This window comes from Bidens hawaiensis, unplaced genomic scaffold, assembly GCF_021521415.1.
Source record: "Bidens hawaiensis isolate Kalapana, Puna unplaced genomic scaffold, B.hawaiensis_p1.1 tig00035495_1, whole genome shotgun sequence".
Lineage (NCBI taxonomy): Eukaryota > Viridiplantae > Streptophyta > Magnoliopsida > Asterales > Asteraceae > Bidens > Bidens hawaiensis.
The window spans coordinates 33,063-49,812 of NW_027496174.1; the positions used below are offsets into that span (position 1 = coordinate 33,063).

At 36.7% G+C, this 16,750-nt stretch overlaps 2 protein-coding genes across 2 annotated transcripts; one reads left to right on the forward strand and one right to left on the reverse strand.

The window, feature by feature from the left end:
* The first annotated feature begins 7,599 nt into the window (after positions 1 to 7,599).
* Positions 7,600 to 11,043, forward strand: LOC143587410 (AT-hook motif nuclear-localized protein 5-like). The gene is made up of 5 exons (XM_077068710.1): positions 7,600 to 8,425; positions 8,916 to 8,983; positions 9,105 to 9,236; positions 9,969 to 10,130; positions 10,707 to 11,043. Exons 1-5 carry the CDS (start codon positions 7,930 to 7,932, stop codon positions 10,812 to 10,814), a joined length of 966 nt encoding a protein of 321 aa, XP_076924825.1. The 5' UTR covers positions 7,600 to 7,929; the 3' UTR covers positions 10,815 to 11,043.
* Positions 11,044 to 12,928: 1,885 nt separating this feature from the next.
* Positions 12,929 to 15,710, reverse strand: LOC143587404 (putative phospholipid hydroperoxide glutathione peroxidase). Its single transcript, XM_077068706.1, has 6 exons — positions 15,440 to 15,710; positions 14,493 to 14,569; positions 14,334 to 14,395; positions 14,134 to 14,252; positions 13,207 to 13,374; positions 12,929 to 13,122 (listed from the first exon to the last, which is right to left on the reverse strand). The coding sequence occupies exons 1-6, from the start codon at positions 15,680 to 15,682 to the stop codon at positions 13,090 to 13,092; spliced, it is 702 nt and encodes a 233-aa protein (XP_076924821.1). The 5' UTR covers positions 15,683 to 15,710; the 3' UTR covers positions 12,929 to 13,089.
* Between the last annotated feature and the right edge of the window lie 1,040 nt (positions 15,711 to 16,750).

Here is a 16,750-nt window from a genome sequence, read left to right on the forward strand (position 1 = left end):
TTAGTTGGCTGTGGAGCACATGAAAACTCCACGGTTAAGCGTGCTTAGGTGGAAGTAGTACTAGGATGGGTGACCTCTTGGGAAGTCTCCATCTGGGCAACCAAAAATAAATCCGCGAGCTCTTCGTGGGCAGAGAGGACAATATTGGTGGTTCGAGGTTCCGGATGTTACAGGTGGTATCAGAGCCACTCTTGTGCCGTTCGGGATGATGGGACACGCCTCATCGAGGACGATGAGTCCAAAGGGGGGTTGTTTGTAACACCCTTGGCAAACACAACATCGTCCCACTCTTAGGCAAATCCCACATCGGCCGTGAACAGAAGATCCTTGGTTCATAAGTAACTGCCTGCCTCTTCAATCACCAACGCGTTTTGGGCTTAGTTGGCTGTGGAGCACATGAAAACTCCACCATTAAGCGTTCTTAGGTGGAAGTAGTACTAGGATAGGTGACCTCCTGGAAAGTCTCCATCTGGGCAACCAAAAACAAATCCGTGAGCTCTTCGTGGGTAGAGCGGACAATATTGGTGGTTCGAGGGCCGGATGTTACAGTCAATCATTCATTACAAACGTTCATAACTCGTCTTTTTAAAACATAACATGACATATAATATCGAATCACCATGACACATCATCAGATGTCAGCCTCTTCAAATCATGTCACGTGTAACATCGTGAAAATTTTGGGTTAAAAGAGCCAAGTTCAAAAGTTAAAGGACCAAAATTGTCAAATTCTAAACCTTAGGGTTAAAATGAAAATTCTGCCTTCTTGTCCCTTAGCGATACGCAACGGGGCAAAGGACAAGCCCATCGCGTATCGCGAATGGCTTGGTTATAACTCCAAGAACAGAGTCACATAGCGATACGTGATCATTGATGAACCAACGTCATCGCCTATCGCGAGCGATGACGTGGTCTGACATGTCTGACACGTATTGCCACGTGTCAGACGGTGGCATGATGTATCACCACGTGGCACCGTGTCCGCCACGTGGAAGGCCTAGTGGTGACTACGACAAGCTACGTCGCGATACGCGACGGGCTGATCAGAAGCCATCGCGTATCGCGATGAGGCTTCTAATTTTGCCTGTAAATAGCGGCCATGGGTACTTCACTTCTCCCAACCCATTTTCATTGCTCTCTCTCTCTCTCTCCCTATAGAACACTCTCTCTCTCTCTAGAAACCACCACGTAAAGCGTGCCCTTGATCATCTCGATTTCCATGCCAAAAAACCCAACGTTCCTCGATATTCGTGCCACGTACCACCGATGTTCCAACAAAGAAGGTGTTGTCATCCCGACATCCCGACGACTCACCTCGTAAAGCGTTCTGACGTAGGAAGAACTGTCGGTGTCTCGATTTGCGTGCGAAGAAAGGGTTGATCAAGAAGATAAAGAAGTCAAAGCGGCGTTGAGGTGTTGTTCGATTGTGTAGGGTTTTTATAAGCCGACCAAGGTAGGCATGATGTCCGAATAAAATAATAATAAAATATTGAAAAGGCTTAAAACTTTAAGTCGAGGTCGATACCTCGATAAATAAAAGAAATAGAACAAAGAAAAGAAAAAAAGAATATGAGTATATATATATATATAGGGTTAATGTAAAAAACAATATTTTTGTGAGAAGAATAATAATAGATCTAGGCCATTGGATTTATGATCTAGTGGTTGAGATTGGTAGTTTCTAAATAATTATATTGTTTCATACTTACATTGTATAGTGTCATATTTAGGTGGTTTGTTTTATTTTAAAGCTCTTCTCACACTTCTCACAAAACACTTGTTTTTTATTTGAACTCTTATATATATATATATATATATATATATATATATATATATATATATCAATGTGATTATTTATATAATTCTTTGTTATAGATTATTATTTAAGTAAATATGAATATTATTAAATAATAAAGAAAAGAATACGTTTCTTAGAGAAGAATAAACGTAGGGTTTTAAAGAAAATAAGTTTAAAAAGAAAAGGAAATAAGTTAAAAGAAAGACTTTTAATTTATAAAGAAAAGAAAGAAAGAAATTTTTTTAACTAAATGTTTTAAAGTAAATATAATCGAGATAAAGATTATATAAAGACTAAAGGTTTTAAGCCGGATTGTATATCCGACTAACAAAAGTTATACTCGTACTATAGGTGCGAGATAGCAAGGGAAAGACCCTCGGACAGTGTATTGAAGCTGATCCAAATCAAAAAGGTGAATCGAGTCAAACGAATTAAATAAAAGGGTTTACATGGGACTACGTGTCACTAAAACGTTATAAACAAAGGTATAAGCGCTATCCCTCAGGCAATCGTGTACGTTTGTCTAGATCCTTACATATGTGGTATACGCGGTGGGCACACCGCACCACACCTGGTCATATTACGCTTTCCTGCGGGGTGCATGACCATGTGTATATGAATGGTACTTAACTAAGTCGAACGATGCGGTGTTTGTTGGGGTATTTAGTGTAGAGACTTGAGTTTATAATTGTGTTGTTTTAATACTTGAATATTCCTAAGCTAAGATGGGCCGAGCATAACTATGTTTGAGGGGTAATCAAGTAAAAGAAATATTTTAGTGTCAGCATATTCACCAGCATGTGTTGCTGACGTATTTTCTAAAAATTTTGCAGGTAATCAGGAATAGGGCTTGGGATGACGAAGTGCTCAAGATATCCGATGGCTCGGATCTTTTTGTTAAATATTAAAATATGAAATGGTGGTTTTTGTAATTAAACAAGTAATCCTTTTGTTAAACTTAAAATGGGTATTTTATAATCCCGTCTTTTGTTTGTAAATATTATATTTTAAATCCATATGTTTTAAAGACTTCCGATTTTAATACGTAACTCTGATATTTTTACAAATGTGGTACCAACATAAGTGTCGCACGCCTAGGCCGTGGTCTGGGGTGTGACACCACGTGTCCCCCTCAAGCCAGCTGTCTCAGTCTATCCACCTGCGTGCATACTAAAAGTCAGCTACGCTGAATGAGTTATAGTTAATCAGACAACATACATTGCATTCACATACTTACGTAAATACGTATCCGAATATACATACCTTCATCTTTTCTTACATACTTACATACATTCATACATTCATTCTTTCTTCCATACTTACATACATACATACTTTCATTCATACATATCCGTTTTAAAGAGCATTATGCCCTATAACCTTCACATATATTATTAGGGTATGTTCCCTACATTCGCAGATATTATTAGGGTCTCTTCCCTACATTCGCAGATATTATTAGGGTATGTTCCCTACTTAAACCATACCTTTCATTCGTTCTATAACCATATATACCTTTCTTTACATAATCATACTTTCGTACATACTCATTTGTTGCGTACTTTCATATATACATATTTCATACAAAGCAAACTAAATATTACTTTCCCTGTCGATACGTGTAAATCCGAAGATCGTTCACGTATAGACGAGCTTTCATTCATACATTCATACATACTATCACATAAATCATTATAGCATACACTTACCATTTAAGGCAAGTGTATTAACATTCACATTGAGTATGCACACAGCCCCGAAAACATGACAAGGAAGTGGGGCTAAAAACTCACCTGAGTCCTGTTACGTTCACCGTTAATGGTTATTCATTTCTTTAGCTGTGCGCGACTAACTGTATAAAAATTACACGTATCAATTTACTATCACTACCCATATCACGTTTCTAGTTTAATTATAACCCTCAACGAACGGGGGTCCGGGGGCAGCGCCCCTGACAGCGGGGTTCTATAGGCGGCAGCCCCTAGCGGGGTCTAAGGGGCAGAGCCCCTGGCTGGGGTTAAGCTGGCAGGTCAGCTTGGAAAAATTTTATTTTCATTAAGTGTTCTTAACAAAATTTCCATTAGAATTGTTTAATAATATTTTATTGTTAACTCATTAACCTTTCAAGGTATCTTTCATCAATTAATAAAGTCCAAGGGCTTATATGTAATTAAACCATTCTTTTCTAAGTCTAGGGACTATTCTGTCATTCTTCAAACTTAATTCGTTATCCAGTTCGTTAATGAAGGAGGCTCCTTCGTTATTTCTTTATTATAACGAATTGGCATAGCGAATGGCTGCTCATTTGTTATTCTTCCTTAAAGAATAAGCATAATGAATGGCTGCTCATTCGTTGTTCTTCCTTAACGAATGGGCATAACGAATGGCTGCTCATTCGTTATTCTTCCTTAACGAATGGGCATAACGAATGGCTGCTCATTCGTTATTCTTCCTTAACGAATGGGTATAACGAATGACATAGCGAATGCTGCTAATTCGTTAGTTTTCCATAACGAATTAGGGTTAGGTCGGAGAATGTCAGAAACATTCTCTGACACCTCTTATCCTCGTACGCCGTTTTTCCGGCGCCGCGACGCCGTTGTCACTGGAAAACCGAGATTTCGCCGGAAAAGCGAGATCTCACCCGTTTTTCCACCGTTTTCAACGTTTTTCGTCTCGTTCGATCTACATCCGAGCTAGGGTGACCCATAAGCTCATCTTTTGATCGGTTTATACCCGATTCCATCTGGATCTCGTGACTTTAACGGTTGAGGGTGTCGGCTAGTCGTTTCGCAACAAGATCTAGCGGTTTAGGATCCATTTAATATCATAACGTTATTACCTCAGATCGATGCTTGGGTTTTCTTGATTATTTCGGCTAGAGAGAAATAGAGAGAGAGCTTAAGTGTGTGTTTTGAATGGTATATGGAATGGACGAGAATGAGGGAATTAATAGATAATTATGGTACTTATATCATGGGTCATAGGCTTAAGCCCATGGTCTTTCTTCCTTCCTTATTAACTCAAGTCCATTACCCATATTTATTTAACCCAACACAAACCCAACTCACAATAATTAATATTATTATTTTATTAACCGAAACGGAAAATGGGATGTTACAGTTGGCCCATACATTGCGCCCACTACGTACAGCCTAATGACTATGGTCATTATCGTCACGCGAGGGGTCTTTCAATCTGTTTTTATTTTATTTGTGTCCCCTTTTCTTTTGCAATTCTTTTTATTATTAAATAATGGAATGATGGAGAATGGTGTATTTCCTTAGTTGAATGGTGATGTTGAATGATGGGAAGGAGGCTGACGTGGCGAATGATGGGAATGGTGTTGAGGTGTCAGGACCTGGAACAAACGGTCCAGCCCTGGCTTTGATACTATATGTAATCCCTAGCCCCTCATACCACCAATGTTATCCGCTTTGCCTATGAAGAGCTCACATATTGTTTTTGGTCATCTAAGTGGAAACTTCCAAGGAGGTCACCCATTCTAACATTGCTTCCACCTGAGCATGCTTAACTGTAGAGCTCTTCTCTCGTCCACTAGCATTAATCCCAAAACGCGTTGGAGATTTAAGACGCAATGCATTTACTTATGAACCAAGAATCTCTCATGTTTACGGCGGATGTGGGATTTGCCTAGGATGTTACATTATATTCCTTCTGGGACGAATTGTCATAATGGATGTATTATAGCTTCCTTCGAGAAGGGTCCAATTGTTTTAACGGATTATAGCTTCCGACAGGAAGGATTCAGTATAGGCAATTACCTACGAGGTTGCATTTGTGCCTTTGTAGCTTGCGACGCTTGTACAAGTGGCGTGTTATAGTTTAAATGATGATGGTAATTTCTGAAAGTGTTATAGTGCAAATTTATACAAACAATAAATTGATATATGTGTATGAATACGATATGAAAAGTTTATAGGCGAGGTACGGTGACTTTGACTAAAATCCAAAATTTTGGATTTACAGAGTAACCATGGCAAATATAGGATTTGAAATATCTTACTTGATGCTTATAAATCATTACAATTCACAAATCATGATCACATAGCTAAATTCAGTAATTAGTTGTTACATGGTTACTTGATGATTTTGGCATAAACCAACCTAAATTGAGTGTTTAAAGGAAATTAATGTTTTAACCAATTATCATTTCAGAAGATTTAGTTAAAATATTAAACTGTCTTAGCATTGTCTTAGAAGAGGTGAATTCATGTAGCTCATGGGGCGTGGCTTTATGAAAAGAATAACGTGGTTTCCCCTAGGTCTTGTAGATGATTTTAGTTTGCTTATGTCGTTAATTCCAATAGTTGAGACATTATACGAAGAGTAAGGTTGCACGATCATGGTCACTAAAAATCCCTTCATGAATGATGACTAAAAAGGGTTGTATGTTACAAACATAACTTATTAGAATGCATATTAATATCATAACACATGTTGATATCTGCTTGGCTTTGTCGACAACCTAAATATGTTGTGACAGAAACACACATCATTGCCTATCGTGTACCATTGTGAAGTAGTGATGTTTTAGATATTAGAGCGAGCAACTAATACTAAGTCATTGAAACGCTTGGTTATATTGAAAACACTATATATTTATTTAAGCATTGGGAATTAAAAAAATATTAAATAAATCATTATTAATCAGTCCCCATATCATAAAAAGTTAAGAAACTATAATGAGATAAATTTAAATTAATAAGCAGTTAATAATGCAATAGTTTGATGAGTAACTTTATTGACTTAGAGGCTGTTTGGTTCATTCAGATCTGAATTAGTCTCTGTTTCATTCAGCAATAACAATAAGTCTAAATAATTCAGACATAATTTTAACTATTCAGATGTTTTTATGTTTGGAACCAAACAGTCTGAAGTCTAAACGAATCAGATGTTTACATCTGAATGGTTCCATTCAGATGTAAACAAACATCCCTTATATAATTTGTAGATTAAACAAAAGAAAGTTGGTTTGAATGAAAAACAAAGAGGAAATTAAATGTAAGTTAATTAAGCATAAAAATAAACAAAAATATCAAATTTACGCCTTGTTCTTGAGTTTTTTAACCAAGGGAAAAAAGGAAATGAGAGAGAAGGATAAGAAAGAGAAGGAAAGGGAAGGAGTTTTTTTTTAATCAGGTGTGTTCTTGAGTTGGAAGGAAATTAGAGGAAAGGAAATGATAACTATGTTAAAAAATAGTTATCCTTAGTAATCATCTTATTTTTGAGAGGATAACTTATTGGGAAAATACATTAATTTAATACCTCCTAACTTCTCCTACTCATTTCCTTTCCATCCTAAAAAAACTCAAAAACACCCATTTTTTAACTCCTTAGTTTTCATTTCTTTTCTCTCCTTTAAAAAAACTCAAGAACAGGAGTTAAATTCACATTAGACAATTTTAATGTAAAAGATATCATAGATACAAAAGTTTTAATGTAAAAGATATCATAGACATAAAAGAAAGGCCTCTTTTTCAAAATACCATATGACATTTTCTGCCAATCTAATGCATATAATATGATACAGTCTTCAAAACAAATCTCATAAGTTTCAGAGGTTTGACTAAGGTGGAACATGTGATGACTTTTTGCAGCTAATTCCTTTAATTTTAATTTTTATGCATTAAATAAAAAGGTTTTGTCACATGTAGTTTGTAGTACTATATAATCCAGAAGCCCTCAAACCCTTTTCACTTTTGTCTTTACCCTTCTGATCCTATTTCTCTTTCTCTTTCCCTTTGTCATTCCATCTGCAATTTTAAATCTAGGGTTTTACAGTTTCACTTAAACACACACAGGTTTGTCTGCCCCAATTGCTTTTCTTTTTCTGCATTCTCTCAATTCAAGAACCTGTTTCTTGGTGTAAAGCTTGCATCTTTATAACAAAAGATTCAATCTTTTTGTGTTTTTTTTTTCAGTTTTGAGGCTAATCATGACACCCCTAGCTGTTTCTTGAAAAACCCATGTGAAATTTATATAAAGTTTGGATTTTTATTCGTGGGTTTTGCTCAATTTTGGTTTTTAGGTGGAATTTGTAGGTGGGTGTTGCCAATTTTGTGTTAAATTTTTGTGGGTAGGTTGAGGTTGAATTAGTGAGTAAATGCATGGATGGAAGGGAAGGAATTCCATCTTTTTATCTCAATGGGCGGTTTAGCGGGTCGGGTTCTAATGTCGGGTCGGGTAATCAGGGCGGAGGGTATCCAATTCCACCGCCCGGTTTCAAGACTCAGTCAAACCCTAACTTATCCCCACATGGCCATAATAATATGAGGTTAGCACCAGCAGTAGGTTCATCATTCCATTTGGAACACAATACACCACCACCATCTTCCAATTTCCCTCACGGGTTTAACATGGACGGTGGCGGCAGTGGTGGTGGCGGTGCAGCCACTGTTCCCACACCTGGAAGTGGGAGTGAGGTTGTTGTGAAGAAAAAAAGAGGGAGGCCTAGAAAGCAGCATGCCCCTGATGGGGCCCACATGGCACTTGCACTAATACCGGCGCCCGCGGTTGCATCACCTGATTCAACCACACCGACACCAATGAAGAAAAGGGGGCGGCCTTGTGGTAGTGGAAGGAAGCAACAGCTTGCAAATGTTGGTATGTTTATATTATAAATTGGATCTGTGTACTATATTGTTTTTACTTTAATGAATTGTGAGTATGCAACTATGCATGTGTTGGTTAGTTGGTAGTTATTTGTATCTTGTTCTAAATCAGGTGTTATGAATTGTAAGCCATTAGTATTGTATAAAACAAACTAAGTTAGTGTATAAGTTTTTATCACAGAACAATTTTATTAACTTAAAAATATCATATGAAGATAAATTGAGTTAGCAATAAATTTTGTTGTAGTAGGGGGTTTTTTTTAAGGATATGCCTGGAGTTGAAAATATTTTAGCGGAAAAATTCTTCTTTTTTTCTTTATTGGTATATGGATATAAACAGAGATCAATTTACATTTGATATAATTTTGGGATCTCGTGTAGTGCTGTTTGAGGATATGCATTTTATCGCTTATAATTTTTACTTTTTATTGTCTTATTCCTTGTGTTTTTCCTCATTGTTTTGATGTTTAAATGACTTTTAGGTGAATGGATGCATAATTCAGCAGGATCGGCTTTCACACCTCATACCATACATATATCAGTTGGCGAGGTATGTGAAAATAAATAGAACACTATTATTACAACTTTTGTTACGATTACTAGGCAAAGACTGAACCTTTATTTGAATCTTGAATTTGAAACTAAGTTTATTATGAACTTGTGTGTCACAGGATGTTGCAGAAAAGATTTTATCATTTGCACAACAAAGGCAAAGGGCTCTCTGTGTCTTGTCAGGCAGCGGCTCTGTTTCCACCGTGACGTTACGACAATTTACGGCTTCTGGTGGCACTGTGGCTTATGAGGTTTGACCAGTCAACACAAATTATCTTGATTTAATTTTGGAATTTTTATTGCCTTTTTTTTGCCTAAAATTGAGAGGTGGGAATTTGGGCGGGTTAGGTAACAGGGAAAACATGAAGTTTTTGGGCATGGTTCACAACGGGCCATGTTAGGTTGGCCCGAAACACCTTTTGTCTACAATTGTAAAACTTTTCATAAACGAATATTTATAAAAAAATGATTTTAAGGGATTTTGTGAGTAGAAAATGCACTTTTGGTCGTCTTTCGAATTGTTTGACCTGCTTCCTTTTCTTTTTTATCGCATATTTTATTGTTAATACTTTAAAACTACAGTTTTACAACAAAAACTACGCATGCAATGCAAAACAATTACTTTGTAGTGATTGATAATATCTTATGTTAATTTCTCTTTATGTTTTTGATAATATCCAAGTTAACTTATGATGCAAAACACATTTTAAAAGTATAAAATAAAAAAAAAATGGGTTAAAAGGGTCAACCCGCAAACTACCGGGTTGCCACAGACATGACCCGTTTAGCTAAACGGTTCGACACGAAACTGACCCAAACCGTTTATACTAAACCCAAACCCTCACATTTCGTGTTAGGCTGTTGTCGTGTCAGAAATTTATACCCCTATTTGATGTGTTTAAGATAAAACATAACCTACATGTTTTGACATAATTGATCTCTGTTAGTCGATTATAACTATTGTTCTCTAAACCCCTTTGTAGGGTCGGTTTGAGATACTATGTTTGTCGGGTTGCTACCTACTTGCTGAAACCGGTAGCCCCCGCAACCGAATCGGTGGTCTTAGTATTTCTGTTTGTAATTCTGATGGTCAAGTGATTGGCGGTGCAATTGGTGGTAAACTCATCGCCTCCACTCTAGTCCAGGTATCATCATTTCACAGTTCTTTTTATTTCACTTCGTTTTTCACCACATCACAATATTAGGGCTCGAGCTCGAACTTAAACAAGCTGGCTCGGCTTGTCTTGTCTATTTTAACAACCTGAAAAGTTGAGCTCAAGCTCGGCTTGTAAAAAGCTCGTTCCAGTTTGTGGCTGGTTGAGCCGGCTTGTTAATTTTTATTTTTCATTCATTTTACACATATTGATGTATAAACCCCGAAAAACTAATTTTTTAACATACACACAATACAAAATTGTAAAATATGTATTATTTTATTATTTTATTTTTTGTTTTTCAAGATCGAGAGACAGATTCAAAGTATTTTATGTGTTATTTTGTTTCTTTTTAAATATTTTCATGTGATTATTATTATAATTATATATATATATATTAAAATTTTGGGTTTAATCTAAACGAGCCAATTAAGAAAGCAAGCCACAAGCTGAGCAAACCCTGGTTCGGTTTCGGCTCGTTTACAATTGAGCTTTTATCGAGCAAACTTAGAGCGAGCCACGGGCTTTTTGAACAGCTCAACATCACATTTTCTTTTCTGGTGGCAGGTGGTGGTTAGTAGCTTCGTGTATGGTGGTGCAGAGTATCCTAAAGCAAAGACCGTAACAGAGCCGCCCTCGGTAGATGAAAAGAGTCCAGGAGTTCAGCTTAACTAGGCGTCGTTGTTTAGTGTTGTGTGTTGATGTATTTGTAGCAACAAAGTTCACATATTTATGTTGGTGTAGCGGTAGAACTTTTGTTTTTTTAATTGTTGGGTAAATCTTGAAATGCAGCATTGGTCATCTGTAGTTTCATTTTATGAATTGGGATTTGAAAGTTGTTTTCTTTAGGTTGGATTATGTTTATTTCTGGAGTTTGTTAATGGAAATTTAACAATTTATTTCATGTATCTTGAATCTCGCGTGTTTTTTAGGTTTCTACCGAACCATATGACATAAAATTGAAGATTTGTATGGCATTATTATTCACAAAGCTCATCTTGAATTCTACAGGAGATCTAAGAGTTTCTGAATGTCTGAAAAAACAAAACCAAGGGTTTTTTTGTCTTTTACCCTAAAAGTTTTCGCCTTTTTTATTTCTCAGTTTGAAAATTTTGTAGCTTTATGCTGATTCAGTTCCTCACAGTGGTTTGTTACAATAACATATTTATTTCACAAAAGTTTATCCTTTTGGCTGAATTTTGAAAATGTATTAGCTTTTTGCTGATTCAGCTTATCATAGTAGTTATATTTAAGCCCACTGTCACAAAGAACCAATAATACAGTTGACTGTAAGCAACTTTGGGAGTTTTAAAAAGCTTCAAACATTGACAAATTAGCCTGGCTATTTTTATTAATAAAAAAAGAGCAAGTAGGCTGCAAGAATATTTGAAGGGATAACAGTGAAGAATGTGGTACCACTTGGACTCATTAACAGCAGTGCAACTTTTCCCTTGTAAATGATAAGTTTAGAAAGCCAAAAACAATACCTTAAAAGGTTCATGACATCAAAGCTATGCTAAATAAATAGTCCGACATCGACCAACCATATCAATTAATATTTTCCGCAAGATACTCGTTGATTTGTTATAGTTGTCCGAATGAAGACATTTTAGAAGGTCACAATCTTGGAATTATTGCCATAAAGCACGTGTGATTCTTCTCTCATCTACAAGCAATACACCCAAAAGATATCGATGATGTTTGACTCAAAACAGTTTAAGGCTAAGAAAGCATGTGGTACAAGTGTACAACTAAAGTAGTGGCACGACTAGTAAATCTACAATGAGCGAGCTGGCAAAACATGTCATCTCGTGTTAGACAGGTCCCACACGACATGACACAACTAACACAAACACCAAACATGAACATGGCCCGACTAAGTAAGCGTGTTAGCTACTTAAACATGAACACAAACATGCTAGAAAATAGGTTTGCACGAAATGGCCCGTTTAACATGATTAAATCTAAAATGTTCAGTAACACGAATGACATGACCCATTTAACACGATGAGCAAATAACAAGATAAAATAGAAGTCATCAAATATCATAATCCATAATATCCTTAAAGAACAATCCGTAACATATTTAAAACGATAACCCATAAAATTCTTAGATCATAATATGTAGTATACTTGAAAACAGATCATAAGTTGAAGGTCCAAGAGCTCGTGTGATGCGGCTAGGGTTAGCAATATAACCGGGTTTATGTTTTAAAGAAACAAGGTTTCTTTAAAACATAAGATATATCCACTTCTTAACACTTTTTTTTAAAATATTGTAAATCGACGAAATATTCAGATGCAGGTTATAATCGTGTCGCTGGGCATATCAACCCATTTAACACGCTTAGTTGAACAAGTTAGACAGGTGAGCCCGCTTAGACACAATTTTAAGCTATAACCCGAACTTAGCTAACTTCAACTTTGTGTCGAGTCATGTTAATATGCAGTGTCATAAACTCCCAGCACATTTTTTTTTCGCTTTATCTAGTTCATTTAAAAAAAATTAAGCACTTCTACAACCGGCACTTGTCACTTTTAGCCTGTTCACTTGCTCAGGCTGGCTTATCACTAACAACTGAGTGAAATTGTTTCTCGGTGTGCAATCATCAAAGAAATGATAATTTTCAAAGCAATTCTACGAACAATCATAACATGGAAGGTGATGAGGGCAGCTGGATTACCACCACTCACCGCCAGTCGCATGAAGAGCAAAAGCTATCCCAACTTTAAACGGCTTAAAGAAAAGGTATCGAGTGCAGCTGGGCATCCAAGTGTGACAACAAATGTGGTAATAAAGGTTATTTCATTATATATATAAACATTCATCACAAGATAAAGTTCAAAGCTTTGATCAACACTCGGAAACTAAAACACGCTCAGGAAACTATGATGCATAACAACGCAGACGCTTATTTATAGTGAAACCATAGATCATAGGATGCAACACTTAAGCAACACCTAGCAGCTTCTTTATATCCTTCTGCAACACCACAAAAAAGAAACAGAAAAAGACATTAGTAAGTTTTCAGGTAGTCAAATTTAAGCAGATAATGACAGGCTTTACCTCAATGCTGAGAGGAGTGGTGGTGGGAGCATAACGATCAACAACTTTTCCGTCTTTGTCGACTAGAAACTTTGTGAAATTCCACTTAATGCTGTCACCAAGAAACCCGCCTTTGCTCGACTTCAAGAAATCGTACAAAGGCTCCGCATTCTTGCCATTCACATCAACCTATGTTAACCGAGTGTCCAACATATTCGGTCAGCACAAGCACATCCAAATAACAATCATTTATAAAAAAATTGATTTTCCTAACGCAGCAACGCCATTTAGTGGCGAAATTTTTTTTTAATTTGTAATATAAATGATTACTAGTGCCATTTATAAAATTTATATTTTTTTATTGAAACCACAAGAAAAACTCGTAATATCAGTAGGGGTGGCAATTTCCATCACGACTTAAACACGACACAATAATAATCAAGTTATGGGTTGACATTTCTAACCCGTGGGTCGTGTTTGGGTTGGACCTGTTTAGTCAAACGGGTTGTGTTCGAGTTTGACCTGTTCAACCCATTTAGTGAAACATGTCGATCCCCCCAACTTGTTTAGTTAAACAGGTTGACCCGCTAACCCGTTGATGACCCATTTAACCCAATTTTTACAGCTCACCAGCCTGTTTATCATGTTTACAACTTAATTATTGCCCGCCAACCCGTTTAGAAATGTTCAGAGACACGATTTAAACGGGTCGCGTTCGGGTTACATGATTATAAGTAAGTCCGGGTTAGGGCTAATGTTTTTTGCATAAAAAAAGTGGGTCGTGTTTGGGTTGAAGAATTCAGCCAGTAACTCAACACGATTGACACCCCTAGACACATAAATAGTCGGTGTGAAGTGTGGAAAGTTGCATGTTTCTGATTTCTAACACTAACTTCCATTAAAATGTCTGTTAAATTTGTATATAATGACTATCTGTAGAATACCAACCTTGGCGAAGACGGGATACTCGGCCTTAAAACGAGTGCAAACAAACTCCTGAATTTCTTCATTACTTCCCGGTTCTTGCCCGTTAAACTGATTGGATGGAAACCCAAGAATCTCAAGACCTACAAATCACAAAAAATACGAACCCATCACCAAAATGCTAAGAAAACCGAACATTTAAAGAGTGCTAGAAAAAAACCTACCTTGATCCTTGTACTTCTGGTACAAGGTTGTAAGCTCAGGGTAGTTAGAATTTGTAAATCCACTGAAACACAAAAAAAACAAGAAAGATAACGCCTCGTTAATACACGTGTTACATTCATATCATTATTAATGGAATCCGACTGAAGCATAGAGTTTACCATTGTGATGCCACATTAACAATCAACAACACTTTTCCCTTGTACTTGCTAAGGTCCACTTCTTGGCCCTTTGCATCCTGAAAGAAATACAAATCAATGCTCAATGAGAACCTGTTACAGGATAACTTTAGAGGGTACATATTACAGCAGCTAAAACAAACTTAATTAAAATGGAGTTCTGTTATTAATTTTGCATATATCATCAATGAATATAGGGTGCAAATGAGCTGCGCAGAGCCCGAGCTCTTGACTAGTCTCAAGCTCGGCCTGTATAACTTACGCAGAGCTCGAGCTCGAACTCGGCTCATCTCAATCTCTATTTCTAAAGCTTGAGCTCCACTCGTGAATGCCTTTTCAAGCTTAAGCTCGGCTCGTTTACGACTTATTAATTAGTTTTTATGTATGTAAAAATTACATGGCTCATTTAGGCTCGCAAGCTGGCTCAAGCCAGCTAAGTGAAGCTCAGACTAAGGATCAGGCTCATTTATTAAATGAGCCGACTTTTAGGCTCGAGCTCGGCTCGATCGAGTAAAAATTTTTCATGAGCCAATCTCAAGTAGCTCGCGAGCGGTTCGGAGCGTTTGCACCCTATATGCATACATCTTCAAGATCAAGATGAATCAATAATCAGTCAAAATCATTTGTGAACCCTAAATTTAAGATAACATGAGAAAACAAATTACAAGATCAAGATCAGGATCAATTCTTTTACTTGTAAGTTGTAACCCAAATGAAAACAATTCAAAGCCCTAAAGTCTAGATAACATGAATCATCACTTCAACACCGACAATATAAAAATTGAATCTTTAACCAATAAAACTATCACAAACCCCTAAAATCAAGAAGACAAGAAGCATCAAAATCAAATAATTTAGCACCCACATATAAAAACTGAATCTTTAAGAAATTAAAATAAGTCCAAACCCCTGAACCGAAATCAACAAACCTTAACAGTGAAATCATGAACTGATTGCTTGGATTGAGTAGCCATGAATCTCAAACCTAACAAAGGGGTTCTGTTAGCTTGACAGAATCTTGTGGAAAACCAAGATCTTTTTGAACCTATTGGGCTAGAACTTAAAGAAACTGATCTAATTTGGTGAGAGTTTAAAAGGGTTCTTGAAGGGAAAACAATAATCTTTTGAGTAATATTATTATTATTCAACACACGAGCTGATGAAGACAACATTATTGGGGGTCTGTATTTATAGAAAGAAAATAAGTATTGTACTGATGGTGACTGTATGAATCAAGAAAACGAGTGTGTGTGTGTGGGTGTTGGACTGGATACGTGGCCGGTACAGGGTTGATGACGTGGCAGTCGTGGCGGGCGGGAGGTGATCTGACGGTGGTGATTTGACAGCGGATAGATCTAACGGTTGGAATGATTATTGTGTGTGAACGGAAAGTATGATGGCTTTTTTATTATGATTGAAAGTTTGATCAATATTAACCCTTTAGAATTGGCATGTTTACAATTTTTGTTTTTGATTTTGCCATTAAGGTTTGTAATATCAACTAGGACAATGACAATAATAATAGCACTTATAATAATAAGTAAATATTAATTATAACAAATAGTATTAACTATTATATATCTACAAAATTTCAAGTTTTAATTATCTTATAAAAAGTTACTGTCGTTGATGACTTTAATACTATTTTAATAGAAACTTTTGTTACTTGATACTTTTGTTACACGCATTGTACTCTGACACTTCCTCATGTCACCCGTATGGGAGAGAGAATGAGGGATGGAGAAACCAACAGTTTTCTCTATATTACTTATGTCATATTATGGCTGGAATTTGAATCCTCCGCCATTACGTGGCTAATTGACTTACTTCAAGAGGTTTCAGGTTAGGCAATGTACAATTACCAAAAAGAAATAACTGGTAAACGTAAGTGTGAAATACAAAGAGAAATAAGGTGTTGTTTGTTTTTTTAGTGGTAAATTGTCTGCAGTTTGCGGATCACATCTGCATACTTCTGTTGAAGAAAAAGTGGATCAAACATCTACAGTCTGCAAGAAGAAAATGTAGATTGTTAAAATAACTGCTGGTGGTGTACGAACTGTGGCAGTGGGTGATGATGGTGCTGAATGGTGATAGTGGTGGTGGAGGAGGATGCGTGAGTGGTGGTGGTAGAATAAGGTGGTAGTTGGTGGTAATGGTGGTAGAAGGCGGTGGTGGGTGGTGGCGGACGATGGGTGAAATGATGGGGGGTAAATGATGGTGGTGGAGAATGGTGGGTGGTG

Coding starts and splice junctions, on each gene's coding strand:
- LOC143587410 (XM_077068710.1), top strand. CDS start 7,930: ATGGATGGAAGGGAAGGAATTCCATCTTTTTATCTCAATGGGCGGTTT. Junction 8,984..9,104: donor TACATATATCAGTTGGCGAG/GTATGTGAAAAT, acceptor TGTGTGTCACAG/GATGTTGCAGAAAAGATTTT. Junction 10,131..10,706: donor TCGCCTCCACTCTAGTCCAG/GTATCATCATTT, acceptor TTCTGGTGGCAG/GTGGTGGTTAGTAGCTTCGT.
- LOC143587404 (XM_077068706.1), bottom strand. CDS start 15,682: ATGTTGTCTTCATCAGCTCGTGTGTTGAATAATAATAATATTACTCAA. Junction 14,570..15,439: donor TTCATGATTTCACTGTTAAG/GTTTGTTGATTT, acceptor TATTTCTTTCAG/GATGCAAAGGGCCAAGAAGT. Junction 14,253..14,333: donor CCAGAAGTACAAGGATCAAG/GTAGGTTTTTTT, acceptor TGTGATTTGTAG/GTCTTGAGATTCTTGGGTTT.